Source organism: Leiobunum rupestre, chromosome 8 (genome assembly GCF_980474605.1).
Source record: "Leiobunum rupestre chromosome 8, qqLeiRupe1.1.hap1, whole genome shotgun sequence".
Classification (NCBI taxonomy): domain Eukaryota; kingdom Metazoa; phylum Arthropoda; class Arachnida; order Opiliones; family Sclerosomatidae; genus Leiobunum; species Leiobunum rupestre.
This window is the reverse complement of record NC_143391.1, coordinates 18,787,507-18,806,260: the sequence shown is the minus strand read 5'-3', so window position 1 is coordinate 18,806,260 and position 18,754 is coordinate 18,787,507. Positions and strand designations below refer to the sequence as shown.

Genomic DNA, 18,754 nt, shown 5'->3' with positions numbered 1-18,754 from the left:
AACTGCGAACGCGATGATTTCGAGAAAACGCGTACGCAGTGATTAAACTATGCTCCGAAAATGCGAACGCGTTCGCAGCCCAGACACACAGACAGACCGACAAACACGGTGATTGTAAAACCCCTCCTAGTGGATATAAGAGATTTTTCTAGGAACCTAGGACATAGTACCCTCGGAGAGGTAAACACTGCATTGTATATTTTACGATTTTTATTTCCAAATCAAATTGTAACGAAATTATTTATATAGCCAATTATCTGTTTAATAAACATAACGATAAACATAAAGATAAAAAAACCACATTATATGTTTAACAATAATTTTTTTTGAAATCAAATTAAAATGAAATTATTTATAAAAACAATTATCTGTTCTCTAAACATAACGGTAAATATTGGGTTAAAAAACCGCATAATATCTTAAACGATTATTTTTTTTCAATAACATTTTTATTAAATAATTTATTAAAACAATTATGATTTCCCTAAACGAAACGGTTAAATTTAAGGTATGAAACCGCGTAATATCTTTAGCAATTATTTTTTTCTAATCAAATTGCTATGATCTTATTTATAAAAAAAAATTAACCATTCCCTAAGCAGAACGGTGAGAATGCGGTTAAAACTAAGATATTTTTCGGTTAACCACAAATAACCGCGTATATAACGGATAACGGGTGGATAATGCCGAGCCCGAGGCCGAGCCCTATTCCCGGTTGCGCTGAGATCAGTAACGGAGCAATGGTATTGGGAGCAAGTTTTGATTGGAGTCGGCCAGGTAAGTAGAGCTGAAAATTGTTCATCTTCATTTTATTAGAAACATCATCATTCTGACAGTTCAGAAGGATAATATTTGGAATTTATTCATTTGAATAAATCTTTAGGGAAAGGTTACAAATACAAAGTCTTGATGTATCTTTATTTAATGTCGTTTTTTTCTTTTGAGATGCTCAACTCCCACTTAATTCATCATTAATTTCATCATTAATACAATAATGATTTCACCAGTAGCGGCGCTAAGGTTTTTTCACAGGTGGGCTAATTATTTTGTGGCCCCTTAGAATTTTGTGGCCCTTACAACTTTAGTGACCCCTTATAAATTTTCCAGGAAGCGAGAAGAGTAAGGTCGTTTTATTGTTGCGTTTACTGGACCCCCTACTGACCTTGTATCCGACCTAGAGGGGACACGTGCATGCCCGGGGTATTTCCCTAAATTCCCTTAAACCCCTTTCTTCTGTTTCTATTACCTATTCAACTTTCTCCCAATTTCTGCTCCCTTCCTGCCGAATCTATCTGTTTATGGTCTACTATCTGCTTGAGTAAAAGAATTGATTTTGAAAGCTTTTTTTTCCAGAAAAACGTTTCTTGGCAATAAAAAAAATTTCTAGAGATAAAGAAAATTGATAAATTTAAATATGTAGCCTCTTAATTATAAATATGTGGCCCCTCTCAGAAATGCAGGGGGGCTAAAGCCCACTTCAGCCCACCCTTAGCGCCGCTACTGGATTTCACTATGAGAAATACTGAAAATTCCATGCAATTTAGACTAAATTTTCCCTAGAAATACGTAGCGTTTCTCGTTGGGAAATCTCGCTCTCATGAGGAACGATAACAACAGGCATAATGGAGAGTAGCTTCGGGGCAGCCGCCGCCCGAAGTAAAACGCTCGTCAGGTATAGCCACCTTTGTCGTGTTCATTTGAAGACCGTAAGAACTATATTTTTAATTAATATTCAACAAGAACAGGATAAATTCTTTAATCTTTAATTGCAGGCTCTATATGACATAAATTAATTAACACTGGCAAGACATTTTTATAGCCTATTCGCAATTACGAAATGTTGACTGTTTTATGACAAAAACCATTGATGTGATTTCTGATGATATTCGAAGTTCAGCATAGTAAATTGTGAAAATTAAAAATCATTTTAAAATTTTTAGTACTACAGGAACTAGAAACCAATCAAAAGAGGGAAGATCAGCTTAAAAGAAAATTTGTCAACTACGCTACTTTCGTTTCTTCCTTGTATTCGTTTTAATATTATAATTATAATAGTAAAAAACCGCGATAATTTAATGTAAGCATTGACATTGAAATTGCACTTTACTGGCCTCAACATTTGACTCTTTTTTTTTTAACGCGCGCGTTCTTTTGGTATGGCCTACAACCACTTAACATTGATATTAACAATTTGAACCGCCTAATTCCAAGATTCGAATTACATTTGACTACAACAAAAACAACAGTTAACCACGAATCAACTTATCCCAACGGAGAGTAAAAGGATAAAAATGATTCGTTGGTTAACATTTAGACGTTAATTAAAATCGACCTTTCATTTCGAATACTACCTCTCTAGGTTCTTTTACGCGTAAAATAGCCTAAAAATAGCGAAAGAAGGTAGAACAGATTTTTCACGATTTCCTACTGTCTTTCGCTAATATAGGCCTGTGACATATTTCCGCATTCTGAAATATTAACCATTATATTGTATCTTAGACTAGCAAATGGTGTTCAGTCTTAATTATCTTTTATCATTGTTTGGTAATTTTTAAAACGTCAAATAATTTTTAGACGTGTTTTTTGCGCGGTGTCTTGAAATTGTGTTTTCGATCGGCGGGTGCCCTCGGCGGTATACCTCTCGTGATGACTTTGCTTTTATTTCGAATAGTTAAATGAGGTACACTTGGAGGGGTTGGCACGTTGCTCGGCTCTCCGGATCGCGACGCGTTCTTTTTTTTTTCTATTCTTTTGACGCCCCTTGAATCCAGTCCGTCCGTCTTCTTTATTTCATTTCCGGTTTGAGCCCGCTTTCTCGTTCTCTACTCGGCTACGGCGGCGACGAGACTGATGGAAAGATTCAAGGGGAATCTCTGTCGGGACTGGACATGATCCAGTCGTGAATCCTTCTTTCTTTCACGTCCTTGTTGACCCTCGTTTCTAGTCCGTAGTTGGTCAACAGTTCCCCCAGCATTTCCTCCTTCGGGACGTTGGGTAAACCGCCACCGACCATACCTTGTTGCAGGGAAGGCAGGGCATTTGGGTGACTCGAACCGTCGATGGCGCTTCCGGTCGTGCTGCCACTGTCCAACAGTCTGACGGGCGCGGCAATTCCGACGGTCGAAGCGCGAGGACTTCTGACCATAAGCCAACGATCGCCGTAATACTTATTAACCTCGGTGACCGGGTACCTTTTGGACGGTTTGGGGTCCATCATTCGACGGAACATACGCAAGAGGCGAGGGCTGAAGCGCTTGAAGTATTTGGGGGTTCTAGTGGTTTTGCGTTTCTGCCACTCGACGAATTCAGTGAACAAGGGATCGGTGATGTCGGCCTTTTCCCAGGGAAACTTGGCTGTCAGCGCCGTGAAGACCAACATGGCCATTTGCCAGACGTCCGAACCCGTCTCCACCGTGTAACCTTCCAGGTGGACCGCTTCCCAGATTTCCGGCGGGCAGGTCGGAAGAGATCGCGTTCGTTTTTTCACCAACGTTCCCGATTTTCGCGTCAGGCCAAAGTCCGTTAACTTCACTTTGGTGAAATCGGGCTACGAGGATTCAAAATAGCGATAAATATAACAAATAGCAAAGACATTAAATGAGTAATAGGTTCTTTATACCTGGAAAAGGAGTATATTTTCGGCTCGCACGTCCCGGTGAACGAGCTCTTTTTCGTGCATGAACTCCAGAGCGGAGACAATTTGACGAATGACTGTCTTCAAATCTCTCTCCTCCATGCCACCGGTCTTTTCTACGACGTTCCACAGGTCACCCAAAGAGGCCACTTCTTGGGCGAAGAAGTAGTGCTCGGCCGTTTCGAAAGCCACGTCGTACGTGTCCAAGACACTATGGTGCGGAGATAGGAAATAGCTGCGTACGAAAATAAAAATTAGCTTTGTCATTTAATCCTTCCGCAGTTCGCTCCAATTCACCAGCAGACTTCACTATATATTACGCGCAATATTTTTTACCTACACTTATCGTCTACCTTCCGCGCGACGTCAGGAATGGGGTACTTTACTAATACGACTCATCTGTTGACTCTTTTCCCATACAGAACGGAATAATAAACCGGCGGGATAATCATTATAATTGTCAATAAAGAGTTTAGGCACCACACGTCTATACGTAAACGCGTAGATTTTCAGGGTACTTATTTAGATGTTTTGGGCTATTGGATTGACGCGTAGGAAAACCTGGTGTTTACGTTCAGTGCTGTGGAAACTAGAAAGAATCAATTACTCAAATCCTTTTAGTCAAAACAATCGCGCCACTCTTCGGGGATTCCATCATCTATACTAGAGGGGTATTCGCGTCAACATTACCTGTAATGAAATTCGATGAAGAAATCCTTGATAGGCGTGGTTATTTTGGGGATAGCTTTCAGCGCCACCTGGGATCCCGTTTGTCGATGGACGGCCAAGACGACTTTGCCGTAATCTCCGGATCCGATCTCCTTGATGACGTCGTACTGCTCAGGCAAGTCGACCGTCTGCAGTTGCAATTCTCGAATCTTGTGTATTCCGACCGGTCCGCCGGCGCCTCCGCCACCACTTCCGCCGACGCCGCCTCGTTTCGTAGAGTTACTCGTCGACGTCATCCCGAGTCTCCAATTATTATTCCTCAATCAGGAGCCTCCCACCAGCGAACAAAACAGATCCCCGGTGAAAATGGAGGGCTAAAAATTATCCGGAAGAATTTCTCGCTGACTTCTGTTTAGCGAGTTTCAATAGACTTGGCATTTAGAACCTGGGTGCGGAAACGGGCCGGGTGGAAAGGAAAGGAGGATAAAGAGGGAGAGAAACGTTCCAAAGAGAAAAACTCGTTATCTTTCTGGCTTAGAGATGATGAAGAGAAAAATCTAAGAGAAAAAAAAAGAGTCGGGCCTAATTCTCGAATCGAGGCTGTGGATTATTTTTAAAAATAGCCGTTTCGAATAAACCCTTTGGCGATGGCTGCTTCGCTTTCGACAGAGAGAAAAGTAAATACTGGAAGAACCATTTTACTGGAATAGCGAAAACTTTTACTCTAACGAGTTGACAGATGTAATAAACATTAACGGAACTATGGATGAGGGCAAAAAGCGCGACACTCCGAAAGAAAGCGCTTATACCGCGCCAGTCACGGTTTGCTTTTTCCGGAAAACAGAGAAACTAAATCTTAGGCATGACTGCCATTTCGAAAGGTTTAGCTCGCTAAGAAGGAACTAAACGTTACGGCGACCGACTAGTTAACGCGGAGCCAAAAAGAAGTAGATCGAACTACTACCGTCGTCACGAGATGGTTGAAAATTTCGGGAATTTTCGGCGGGCGAAGCGTAAAAACAACTGACAATCAGTCCCGTCTAAGTTGGCCAAACGAGAACCAGAAGGCAAAGTTCGAACTCGTTCATTTTAGAGAGACTCCGGCTAAAACGCGACTGACTAGGCGATAGAGAACCTTCGGGGAGAGGCTTGATGGATTCCACCTGTCGGAAACGGGACGACGCGCGAAAAAAGAAGGTACGGTACGGGACGAAAACACCGGTGTCGGAAACTACGAGCAAATACAGTATCACCACGTAGTGGAGAGTAGAGACTTCGACTAGCGTCTTTCCGATCGGAAACCATGGTTACACTTTCTGACGTAAATGATAGGTTTTTTTGTTAAGGAATAACGCCGCCGCGTGTTGATAGAGCGTTCCCATTCCAGCCAATTAAAGTTCATAGGTAGAGGCAAAAACTTTCGACCATTAGATCAAAGTCAATAACGAGATGAAGAACAGATTGAACGAGGGCTTTTTAAAAACGTACGCTCATAATTCGAGAAATTATTTAAAAAAAAGACATCGATCTTCGGAGTAAATCGCGAGGTTTCCTTAAAAATGCCTACTAAATAATTCGCGAAGGAGGTGTTATAGATAGAGCGAAACAAAATCGTGGGCGATGGAGTCATTAAGCTACTTTAAGGTTGACTCCCTCAGACACGACTAAAAATAAGTTCGCTTCGCCTATAGCGGGAAACTATAAATAGTCTTCGGTTTTCTAGAAACGGTCGATCGAACATTTTACACGCTCCACGCACCCTTCGCCGCCAGGAGCGTTCGGAACAAGCGCGACCGCTATTTCGCTGGCAACCCGTCCCGATATTGGTCACGGCCTGAAAAGGGGGGTGTAGCCTAATGGTTTTCAATTGATAATTCCCCGCTCGCCCGAAAAGCGAAATAAATAAAGCGAGCGAGAATGGAAACAAACGCGGGGTCCCTAAAATTCATTTTCGACGCGCGTCCCCAACCCAATTTCTTAGCGCTCTCTTAGGGACCATTTGCTTCGCAGCTAGTATAGCTGAAACTCGCGACATCATAGGAGAGGCTGGCAAACTGCCACAAATAGCGAATCCCCCGCGAGGAGACTCGTCGGAGCATACGATCAACTTGAAAAAAAAGGATAAAAAGAGAAGCGAAATACACCGGCAAGGAACGCGAACTTAGAGCCTAACCTTTACTAGAATTGCTGAGTCAAAGGTATTTCGTTGACTTTCGCGAATCCTCCCGACGGGGGGGGGGAGAGAGAGAGAGAGAGAGAGAGAGAGAGAGAGAGAGAGAGAGAGAGAGAGATGAAAAACAAGGAAGGAGAACCTCTCCCCGAGCGAGTGCCGCGGCGAAAGCGGGATTGGATAAATACATATAAAAAACTTGCAAGTTAATTTAACGCGTTCGTATAGAAGTATCTACGAAGATCCGAGGTTTCACGTTTAGAGCCTTTAGGATTTTGGACTAAGACTTATTAATGAATTTGGGGAAGCGTTTTAGAGTTGTATTAATGACGCTCGTTATATTTCTTCTCCTATCGAAACGAGCGGTGGCCTACGTTCGTTTTGCTTCCCCACTCCCACGCAATTGGGTCATCTTGTCTCTCGTCCAAGATGAAGAAGCTTCGTTTCAATTAAACGGAAAACTACGCTTTCCCGAGAAAAATAACGGAAAAGTGGGGAAAACGAGAGGGTTTCGGAATTCCGCAGCTAGCGGGAGATAACGCCCGACTGCTTAGTGTATAAAGAGTCCCATTATTTTACCTGGTTTACCCTTATTTCGCGTGGGACCGTAGCGCTTCGGGATCTCCAATTCCCCCTCCCAGAAAAAAAACTTCTCCCCGCACCAAGAGTTCGTAAAAATATAAACCTTACTTTTTGGCCTTTTTCTAAGGAGCTAATTATAGCCTCAGCAGAAACAAATACGCCATGCCTCCCTTAAATAAATCATTCTTATACATTTGCCCGATTTAAAGGAAAAGTCCAGGTTGGGTAAAACTTGGTTCTATTTGAAAGATCATGTTTAAATAAACTCAAAAATATCAGTCGTAAAATTGTATCTTTTTTTAATGACGAGAAATTAATTTTTAAACGAGCGAAATTTACCGCCAAGCGATCTGCCATTTTTTGTTTCGGAGTGACGTTTTAGGACTTTAATCACGCGCTGTTTGCGCTATAACAGGCTTTAACAGCGCTCTGTTCCCTCGCGCGCTTGCTCCGCGTGCGGTCTGCGCTAGGAGGATTCAAGTAAACCTGGAGTGGTCGTCTCCCGTTTTAGGCGGGGCAGTAAAACATTCACGGACATAACAAGTATCGCCATCTATCGTAGAACCTTTACACTTTTAATCGGCTTTTCGTCTGCTAGTTTTTCTATTCGCGTATTTCTAGTCCCGTGTTTTTAGTATAGACAATGAATTTTAATATTCGAAAACTAGCAGACGCATTTTTAAAAAACATGTAGAAAAGGTGGCGCTAAGCTCGTATGCCCGCGATTCTTGCTCGCACTTCGTTGCCGTAGAGAGAGAGGGGAGCTCGTAGTTGCATAGCCGCCTAGATTAATCTAGGCGGCTATGGTAGTTGGGGAATACACTTTTCTATTCCAGGGTACCGAGTTTTCATATTCCTAGGTCTGCGGAGGTAAGGCGAAAGAAAATGGCAGATCGCTTGGCGGTAAATTTCGCTCGTTTAAAAATTAATTTCTCGTCATTAAAAAAAGATACAATTTTACGACTGATATTTTTGAGTTTATTTAAACATGATCTTTCAAATAGACCCAAGTTTTACCCAACCTGGACTTTTCCTTTAAAGTTAACCTTAAGACATTTTGGCGGAACTCAAGCCGAACTAAAAACTTAAAATTAATAAATTGACTTAACCTTTTTAAACACGCATTGTCGTAATAGATAGGAGAACGAGTAGGAAAAACGTAGCTACTGTATAGATTGTTAATTCTTCTATGGTCTTCTCGAGTCAATTATAGACCAAAACCGCGCGAAACGTTCGATTCCCCTCAATGCACGAGCGCAAGGCATGGCGGCCCACCCTTCGAGGGACTGTCAACTAGGAGCAAGAAACACAGCACCCCACACAAGGTGAACGCAACCCGTCACAAGTCGTGCATTTTCTTGTGTACATTTTTCATTGGTTAGACGCTTTAGCGCCTGCTGCCGTCGGAAGGAAAAAAATCGGAAATTGTCTTCCCCTTTCCGTAAAACGTTCAGCATAAAGGTTCGTCCAATGAAATTTGTACACAACACGGCGTTAGCGTGTTTAAAGGCTAGCTGCGTTCTCCTTGTGTTTGTTGCTCCTAGCTGTCAACGAGAAGGATTTTCCAACGAAGACGCGTCACAGAAAGATAAAGGAAAGTTAAAACGAAATATTCCTCTAGCGAAGTTATTTCATCGCCCATAAATTAGATTATTTATCCAATTTTTATTATAATTTTATATTAAGAAACTTTTTATATTATCATGTATTTCGAGCTCAAGATGAAAAATTTCCAGGAAAGGTTGCCTAAAGACAGCGCCGCTCTTTGTGGCATTTCGACCCCTCGGGGTAAAACGGGATATTTCAGGCCACGGTACCAATTCTGAGTCGTTTCTAAAAATAGCTCAAACCAAATCCCCCCCCGCCGTTAGCCCCCTTCCACATTTAGCGAAACTCAGCCCTGATGCGCGGCACCGAGCGTAGGATTTTCGCGAACTAAAACCACGTAGGTCCTTCCTACTATTTTGCTACGCTAGTTTTCGAATTCAATCCGTAACAACCGCGCATTCTTGAATCATTCCATAGACAAAGACAATTCATCGAAATAAAAACAAGTCATTCTAGATTTCTTCAAAAAGCGCACTCCGTGTGAGTGAAATTTCCGAATAAAATCAATGATTGACCGATACGGGAGTATTAATAGCTTTTCCTAAATGTCAAGGCGTGAAAAAGAGAGGTTCGCGTAAAGGGGGAGAGCAAAATGAGGGCATAAAAAAGAAACAGTCAACAGGCAGCGGAGTTACGCGAACGAGAATAAAGGCGCGGATTCGTCCTTTCTCGACATTTTATAGATAGAAACCTACCGTCATGAGAGAGAGATATTAAAGCTCGTATTCTCCTTGGCGTTTTCTTCCGAACAACGGGAAACTTCGAAGCTAGGCCTAGCAACATTTTACGCGTATATTCCTTCCAAGGCGATAAGAAGCGAAGCACCGACGACCTTCTTCTCGATTCTGACCCGTCATCTCCGCCGCGATCTCCACGCCGGGGGAAAAAAAAAGAGGAACTGCGCCTGATAAAATTGCCGAAAACCACTTTTCGTCCGCTCCTCTGATTGAGTCTTCTTCGGGATTACGGCGCCCGACTTTTTACCGGAACGATCCAATCGCTGCTGCAATGAGCGCCGGGATGAGAGAAATCCTCCTCCTCTCGGAGAACACCAGAGAGAGAGAGAAAGAGGGGAGAATCCTTCGCCACCGCGTGGGTGAAAATGAAACGTCGGAACGATGCCTCGATGACGTCATCGTTTGCGACGATTATGATATTGCGACAAATGTTTCCCCACTCTTCCATCAAGAGGAAAATGGCTCAACCCCCGTAAAAATATTTTACAAGTATGGCAACTACTTTCGCGATTGCCATACTCGAGATTTCTTTTTAACGAGACTTAAAAATAACGGTTGTAGTTTCATCCCAAATAACTTTATTCGGCTGAATTTAAAATTGCTAAATTATAAACACTTTGTTTTTTCGCTATATACTTATAGTTCTGAAAACGTTAAATCCCGACTGAGCGGTTGTTAGTAGTACACCTGGCATTTGGTGGTGCCAGTGAATTTCCTTGATGTGTTTCTGGCCTTGATGTATGAACAACAGTTGGGGAGGCAAATCCGAAAGATTTCCTTCATCTTTGGGCTGCTCCGATTCAACATCCACCATTGCTTTCTCGGCATCTGGATCTTTCTCCAGGGCCAAATCCCACAGAGTGACTTGGTCATCCTCCCCGGAAGCGGCAAATACGGTGGAATCAGTTGGGTGCCATTCCACAGAGGTAATGGGACCATAGTGGTGTTTAAACACACATAATGGTTTATTTTTCTAAAGAGAAATTATATTAAGAAATTCTTTGCAATGCGGAGTGTAGAATACTGCATTGACTTACCTTAAACTGTCTTAAGTCCCAAACTTTAAGACAACCATCATCTCCTCCAGATAGAATAAACGGGTCTTTTCTATTCCAACTAATTACATTGACATCTTTTTCGTGAGCTTCAGCATTTGATAACATGCAAGCTTTATGGGCCGCTGTTCTTGTGTCCCAAATACGTATAGAACGGTCAACCGAGCACGACGCCAAAACCTGTCAAATTATAAGTTTTCTCTTTTAGCAATTGCGTTCTAAATTAACAATTTAATTTTTATACGTTTGCTTCATTGGGTGACCATTGTAAATCCTCAACTGAATCAGTGTGACCTAGTAACGGTTTTTGGTCAACATGCCAGGCCCCACCTTCGATTGGGCTCCATATATGAACATTTTTCTTGCAATCCCCAGTTGCCAAGACCCCTTCAAGAACTTGTGGTTAAAGATCAATTTCAAGCTCCAATCACAATTAAAGCTTACCTTCTTTGACAGGGGACCAGTCAAGAGCAAATCCCTCAGCCTGATGCCCTTTAAACGTAAAACTTGGTTTTGGGGCCTCGTTATTTCTAACATAAGGTCCCAATACTTTGGGGTCATCCACGGCTTCCAATGGATGAGATAAATCCCATATCTGGACAGTTTTTAGCTCAGACCAACTTGCGATTAATGTTTTGCCTTTGATATTTTTAACCTTAAATTCAAGATACCTTTAACGCACAAGCAGCTTGGGCAGAAAATTTGAGGGAACTTACTTTAACACGGTTGACACATCCGCGATGTGGTATTAGGGCTGTTTCCAATTCAGGTTTATCATCCTCATCATCGTCAGAATTTTCATTTTCACTATCGTCACTTTTATCATTCCCGTATTTGTTTCTTTTCATATTACTTAATTTCATCACAACTAAATTATTCACGTGTGTCCTTTCACTTTGGGTACCACCCACAATATAAGCTGAAAAAGGGAATGAGTCTGATCTATTATGACCGAGCTCATCCGGAATAATATCAAAGCTAAGACATGGTGCACCTAAGAGATATTAATTTTTTTTATTTATTTGGGTAAAGACCATGTTAAGAAATATTTACCTGTTTGAATTCTGTGATATAAAATGTAAACCGATTCATCGCATTCTAATTCTACATCATCCTCATCTTCTTCAGAAGCAGTCTTTCCTGTCATACCAGGCATGTAAACTTGAGAGGGCCTTGGACTCTCATCTTCCTCCCCGGAATCGGAGTTCATTTCCTCGTCCTCATCGTCATTAATAGGTACCATGACATCGGAATCGGAGTCTAAATCACTGCTGTCCATCTTTGCACCGTTTAAAATAAAAAATAACAACGATATTCCGTAATAAACTCAGTGTGAAACACGTGCGGATTCCACCATGCTTCCAAATATTCAGCATGGCACGCATTACACCATTGAGTTGGGAATAAATAGAGGTACAACTAAATCTGGCTGACGCGGGACCAATTTCGTTCAATATGGAGACTTTTTCAACTATATCGTTCAATCGTGGCGGCATCTGTCTCTAGTGGTGGCAACTATATTGCAATTGAATTTTTACGCGAATCATATAACTTTACAAAATATAGATGGCGCTACCGCCTAATTATAAAGATGAATTTCGTACAGTCTTCTCAGAACAGGTCCCGCGTAACCATGACAACCGAAATCGTAATTGTAATTCTAGCAGTATTATTCCCAATTCAATGCCGGACTAATTATCGCATCCACATGGGGCACGTCAAAATTCTAAGAATTCTTCCCTTGATAGTGAGAATTCTCACTTCTCAAAATTTTGACGGTTCTTCTCACAGGAGATGACGTAATCTCTTTTCACGAGCTCTCTTGAGAAGAGTGAAAATCAGCCTTGGAAATAACGGTGGTCAGGTGGTCAAAGACCAGTTAATTAATTGCTCAGACCAGTTTATTTATTAAAAATTTGGGGGGTCACTGGTCACCGTGTCCAGTTTATTAATTCGAAATAATAACAAAAAAACAGAAGGTGACCAGTTTAATAATTCCAAATAATAGGAGATGAATTTAAGGTTTATATCAATTTTGATTTCCCTATTCACTGGATTTCTATGTACAGCGACTCCGCTTATTATACCGCCGCGGCCGCACGTCGAGGTTTTATGTAGAGTCCCTTCGCTCGCATCCCTCGAACGAGTCAAACTGTCTAACCCCCCTCTGGCGTCAAACCCTCAATCCTCTAGTCTTGTTTTAACCCGAGTACGGTAGGCCTAGGAGGATTCAAGTGTACCTGGAGAAGAATCCGGGGGGCCACGGGAGAGGCTGCTCAAAGCCTCAAACCCTTGGACATAAAACTACAACGGAGCCATCTAGTGGGGAACCTAGAATCGCTACGACAGTTGTCAAAGCAACAATATTTCCCCATAATTAAATTTAAAACTTAACATTCATTGCAACTTTCTTTGAAATTATATAGTTTTCGGGCAAATTTCTTCGACGTGGCCTAAACTAAAAACCGTTAAAGTTCGAAATACTGTCTAGCAGACGAATGTTTTGGTAACTCCTAGGTTACTCTGAAGCTTTGTAGGTGGCGCTAAAAACGTTATGTCCAAGTATTTGACACACCAGGCGACAGCTGTAGCCGAGCCGCGAGGCATTGTTCGGGGGGAATACAAATTTCTTCTCCAGGTACACTTGAATCCTCCTAGGGTAGGCTACCTGGCTACGCGGTAACGAACCGGGGACTCTGGAGTTACGGGGCCTAGAGAAATATAGATAATACGGTAAATTACGAGGGTCTTCTAGGTAGTAGTCTTAGGTGATTTGGTACTATATTGTACTATTCTTGTGGTACTCATAAAATAAAGTTAACTATTGTGAATACGTGTAAAGTTAATGTTACCAACATAATTTAACTTCTAAACATGTAGTATAGGTTTTTTTAGGCTTATAAATGACATTAGAACATTTTATATAAGACCAATTTAATAATTCATAGGCTAGGGGGTCACTGGTCATAGGGACCAGTTTAATAATTTATATGCTAGGGGGTCACTGGTCATAAGGACCAGTTTAAAAAAACCTTATTTCCAAGGCTGGTGAGAATGCCTCCGAGCATTCTCACCATTGAGTTGGGAATATTAATCTAGAGGTCCAATCGAAACGCCTGATTTCAGTATTTCGCGAAACAAGTTTTTTAAAATAAGAATACTGTCGTCTGCTCCGAAATGACGAGAAAACGTTATCATTCTACCCGTGGCGCCGTCTATCTCTCTATGGTTCGTTCAAATAAGACGTGTTTTCTGGCAAAAAGATTTTGTTTTTCAAAAATAATGGATGGCGCCACGGGTCATATGATAACGTTTTCTCGTCATTTTAGAGGAGACGACACATTCGTAATTTTCAAAAACTTGTTTCGCGGGGAGCAGATTTGATTGGATCTCTAGATTAATATTCCCAACTCAATGATTCTCACTCGGTCAAATTACAAATAAAAATGGCAGCTAATATTCTAATAAGTTTGCTTGATGCTGAAGAAAATAAACATTATGATATTTTTGTGGACGAAAATTAATTTCAGAGAATATAGAATATGGTTAGTTAAATTTCCTATGAAACCTTTACTTTTAAATTATAAATAAAATCTTTCCTTCCTTCATATATTGTCGTGAAATCCTGTAAAAATAATATTTATTGTCAAAGGCTTAGTTTATTACGTTCGTGGGATTATCGTAACTTCGTAAGCCGCCATCTTTAGAAGAGGCTTTTTACATTTGACTCTTTTAACGAGTTCTCACGGGGAGAAAATTCTCACGAAGAACTCTTCTCAAGAGAAGAATTCCTTCTCAGAATTTTGACGCAGCCCAGACGACGCGAAAACAATGATATAATATGAGAATAGTTGCAATCGAATTCGCAGCTCTCCGCAACTCCTGTATACTTGTTTTATTCCTCCAAGCTTTCGCAAAAGGAGACGTTGCACTACTCATTCGATTTGTCATGCCCATAGAAATCTCATAGGTAACTAGAATGCTGCCGCCTACGGCCGAGCTTGACGCCAGTTCGCCTAGATCCTTCAGCCAATGAGAGGCCGTAGAGTGGTTCCGCCAAGGAAGATAATAATCCTCCTTGGTTCCGCGTAACTATAGCGGGAGCTAGCTTACGCCATTCTCTCTGGTGACATTAAATTCTTGGCAGAACCACTCTTTGAGCTCTGATTGGCTAAGAATTGGCTATCGTCTGCCACAGCGTTTGTTCCATTTGCCAGTTACACGGCAGCATTCTAGTTACCTATGAGATTTCTATGGTCATGCCAACTGAAAATGTTTTTGATCACTTAAAAGAAAAAATCTCCATTTAAAAAAGCATGATTTTCACGGTTTCACGAATATTTAAAAAAAAATTAAATAGGCGAAACTATAAAGTCCATAGGGGCTGAAAAGACGGTAGTCACGTGACTTTGTGGAGAATGACAGCGCCATCTATCCTAAGAAATACGAACTATTATTCATTTTATTTTGCTAATGGTGGTTTAAATTTTTATCGATTCGTCTAAATTATCTATTTATTATTGTTATTTAAAACATTTTGTAATAGAAAGGTGTAAGTTAATTAGCTGTCTGCAGTATCTGGAAGGAATATTGTTTTTTCTTTAACGCCACACGGCCAACTATGAACACGAGTTACCGAATCGAAGATGACTGGGTAGTCACGAGTTCTTCGGTTTCCCCTTCCATAAAAACTTGTAGAGGTTAATGGTAATAGTTAGTGTAAAGATCTGTTGGCTCGCGTGGCATGAAGGGCTTGCCACCACCCTCCTACGCATTGTAACCCAGCCACCTGTTTAAAGGCATTATAAGCAGTGGCGGCCTAAGGGGGGGGGGCGGTCCGCCCCGGGTACCAGGGCAGCAGGGAGTGCCATCGGAGAAGCTCGAGGGGGGGGGGCTGCAAATCAGAACGATTAAACTTGAAGAAGACGGACCCGTGAAAACTTCTGCACGGTTCTGGGGGGTGTCACAAAACACTGCCGCCGCCCCGGGGACCCAGCCTTCTTAAGCCGCCACTGATTATAAGTCGCTAGATGACTTGGGCCTAAAGGTGGTGCCTTGGGTATTAGCCTTGCTGATTATTATTATTATTTATTATTATTTTGTTTTCCCATTTTAACAAGTTGGTTAAGACCAAATTTACTTTATAGTTTCGCCTATTAGAATATTTTTAGGGTAAAATTGTAACAACATTTGGGTAAAATTGTAACAATATTTGGGTAAAATTGTAACAATATTTAGGTAAAATTGTAACAATATTTGGGTAAAATTGTAACAATATTTGGGTAAAATTGTAACAATATTTGGGTAAAATAAGGAAAACATCTTATTTTGTTTTAAGTGGTCAAAAACATTTTCGGTTGCCATGGCAAATCGAATGGGTAGTGCAATGTCTCCTTTTGCGAAATTTCATAGCTTATATAGGTCTACATTACGCCCGACTTTGAACAAATACGACAATAAACACCTCGGTACTCTCCTTGTGAGTCTTCTCTCCAACGCAAACAAAATCACAACGATTAGAAGGATAATTTTCCTTTCAGCAATATCAGCATTGGGCATATATTTTGTAATAAATTAAACAATTTTTATATCGTTCTGCGTCACTTAAATTGAACTCCGTATAAATTGCCCGCTGCTTTGATAACCCTCGAAATAAAGTTTTTAACAAATATTTCAAATCACCCGCCGTTTCCAACCCGAGGGTTATTTATTTATTTATAAAAAGGTACATAATACGCCTAAGTCAATAGAAGCTTCTGTGGCACCCTCTACCCAAGGTTGGTAAAAATACTGTGTATTATAAGGTTAGCGTATAACGCGGGGTCGGGAATAGAGATAGCTGCTGAGAAAAAAACGGGGGAAAAACACGGTTTTTTCCCGGTGTGTGACGTAGCTGGATCCCAACGAACGATCTACAACGAAAATAAACAGGCGTCGCGTAACTCAGAAACTCCGCGGTGGGAAGACAGCCGAGCGGGAGAGGCTGGAGAGCTTTTTTTTTTTTTTTAGACATCCACACATCGGTGTCGACCCAAGGCCTTAGACACCAGCACACAATAACTGATTAATCAGGGCGAGATATGTGTAACGGCCACGCCAACGGGGGGATACGTGGGGACAGGGGTGAGGACACCCGTGGCGGAAGTATTCCGACCACCCGTTGGGGTATTGGTGGTCGTCCTCACACGGCCATCCACAAACTCTGCCTCCCGGACGCCTGGGATTACAGGAGTGAGCCACTACTCCCGGCGAGGCTGGAGAGCTGACTGTAAACATTCCTCTTGGGCAGCCCGCGTCCGCCCACCATACCATGTGACTCTCAAAAAAAAAAAAAAAAAAGCCCGCGTCCGCCTTTTTATAAAATTCCTTTGTGGATTAAAATTCAGGTAAGCATTAATCGTTTACCCATAAATTAGATCCATTATAGTATTACCACGGCCCACTGCGCATGCGCTCGCGTTCTCTCGCCCCATAGCGGCCCGCTCAATCAGCCCAAAATAGAGAATGCCATTTGTGGCCGCTACGTAGGTGGAGCGCTATAATCTGACCCCTCTTTAACATTGAATCCTACGGAGATATGTTGTTTTTTGATTTATTATGAAAAAGATTAAGAATTAATAGGCATTTTCAAGGAAATGAAAGGTAAATCAACTCTTTTTATACGTTTTAATTACTTTTTAAAAATTTTTACGTTTGTTTTTCCCACCGAAAATAATATTTAAAAATCACCAGATGTCAGATGCTCTCGTTACTGAGACAGCTGTTACAGTTGACAACACGTCGATGAAAAAGACTGCTTGGATAATGACAATTAAAGCTTGTAGCTAAGCCAATAGCAAATATTTTAATAACTGGGAAATGGAAAGTAAGTTATTATTTAAATATTTACAATCCATAATATGGAGAAGTTTAAACAAAGTTATTATTTATCTGTTTCCAGGAATGACTGCCGTAAATGTTGTATTGGACATTTCACATTTGGAGAAACTTTATCGTTTGAGGCTTAAAACTAAGTTCTTTAAGTTTCTCGTAACAAGCTGAAATTTAACCGTGTTATATTATCAACTAAAGGTGGAATTATTTTGTCACAGATAAATTTTGCAGAAGTTGAAGCATGAGTGTCATTGCAATCACACTGTAAAAGAGGACATTTAGAAAGCTTCGGCAAATTGTTACAAATTCCAGGAGTTTCTCGTAAATATGGAATCGCTCCCTCTATGAAGGTCAAAACAATTGAGATAATCAATCAAACTTCTGCTTTGGATATTTTAAACCACCTCTGTCTGATAGTTAAATTAAAATCAAGGAGCGGAGAGTAGTAAATCCCAATTCGAAATTTGATTCTTTTAATCAATAAATCTAATATTTGTTTGAATTTGGTTACTTGATTTTTAAGAGGCAAGAAAATGACTAAAAATTATTTACATTTTTGAGGGACTACTAATTTTTAATTTCAGGTCAGTATATCCCACCCCCAAGGGTCTAGAGACGCCAGTGCATTTATAACCAAATTGTTTACAGGTTCTTTGAAAATGTCAAGCCCCACAATTGTCTGTTAAAGATGAATTCTGTACCTTTGTTTGTGTCACTAAAGTGTAAACTGCATACTACACTTGATGCTGATGTGTCATTTATTTTGTAATTATCACGTGATGTGATATGATTTTCAGCCATCTTTCTCACAGAATTTCATCACTTTTTTAGATTTGCGATGTAAATCTTAGAACATGTTTATAATAAAAATGAACAAATTCCACCTAAATAAACATTTTATTTTCTTTAGAAGAAAATGAAAATAGTTATATCAGAAATTCATGTATTTCTGGTTATATGTATGGAAAAATGGCTACAAGACAAGGTAAAAGTTGTAAATAAAACTAACTAGGGTTAACTTTCTTGCTAAACAATTTGAAAAAAACTGAATTATAACCTAATTTTTTAAGTTATAAATGGAAACATAACTTTCAATTACAAAATAAAAATGAAAAAAATTAGCTTTAAGAATATTTAGGTACTTTTTAGCAGCACGTACTCATCAGTTGTTGAGTTTCCCACCATAGAGTATGATGTTAAATCGGTTGTAAAAAGACGCGTTTTTAGGGTTGGGACGAAGCGCTCCCGGCGGACGACGATGACACTAATCGCTAAACCACGGCCAACTTTGATTTCTCGCGCATCTCTCGCGCTACAGCGGCCATCTCATTCGTTGACGTTTCTGTGTTAACCTATGAGCAAAAGATGTGTATGACGTCAGCGCCCCTAGCGGATTATTTTTTTGTATAGTTTTAACATTGAAGAC

General features: G+C 40.8%; 2 protein-coding genes and 1 long non-coding RNA gene across 3 annotated transcripts; 1 reads left to right on the top strand and 2 right to left on the bottom strand.

Moving 5' to 3' along the window:
* Positions 1-484: 484 nt before the first annotated feature.
* Positions 485-9,733, bottom strand: LOC149932616 (serine/threonine-protein kinase SBK1-like). Its single transcript, XM_090157010.1, has 4 exons — positions 9,359-9,733; positions 4,325-4,748; positions 3,620-3,869; positions 485-3,547 (listed from the first exon to the last, which is right to left on the bottom strand). The coding sequence occupies exons 2-4, from the start codon at positions 4,597-4,599 to the stop codon at positions 2,861-2,863; spliced, it is 1,212 nt and encodes a 403-aa protein (XP_090013136.1). The 5' UTR covers positions 4,600-4,748; positions 9,359-9,733; the 3' UTR covers positions 485-2,860.
* A 228-nt stretch (positions 9,734-9,961) lies between these two features.
* l(2)09851 (WD repeat-containing protein 1 l(2)09851) lies at positions 9,962-11,861 on the bottom strand. The gene is made up of 6 exons (XM_090157009.1): positions 11,509-11,861; positions 11,172-11,449; positions 10,900-11,110; positions 10,700-10,842; positions 10,438-10,635; positions 9,962-10,373 (listed from the first exon to the last, which is right to left on the bottom strand). Exons 1-6 carry the CDS (start codon positions 11,732-11,734, stop codon positions 10,029-10,031), a joined length of 1,401 nt encoding a protein of 466 aa, XP_090013135.1. The 5' UTR covers positions 11,735-11,861; the 3' UTR covers positions 9,962-10,028.
* Positions 11,862-16,958: 5,097 nt separating this feature from the next.
* On the top strand, positions 16,959-18,206 carry LOC149932614 (uncharacterized). The gene is made up of 3 exons (XR_016473005.1): positions 16,959-17,097; positions 17,188-17,320; positions 17,396-18,206. It is a non-coding gene; the product is annotated as an uncharacterized LOC149932614 (long non-coding RNA).
* Positions 18,207-18,754: the final 548 nt, after the last annotated feature.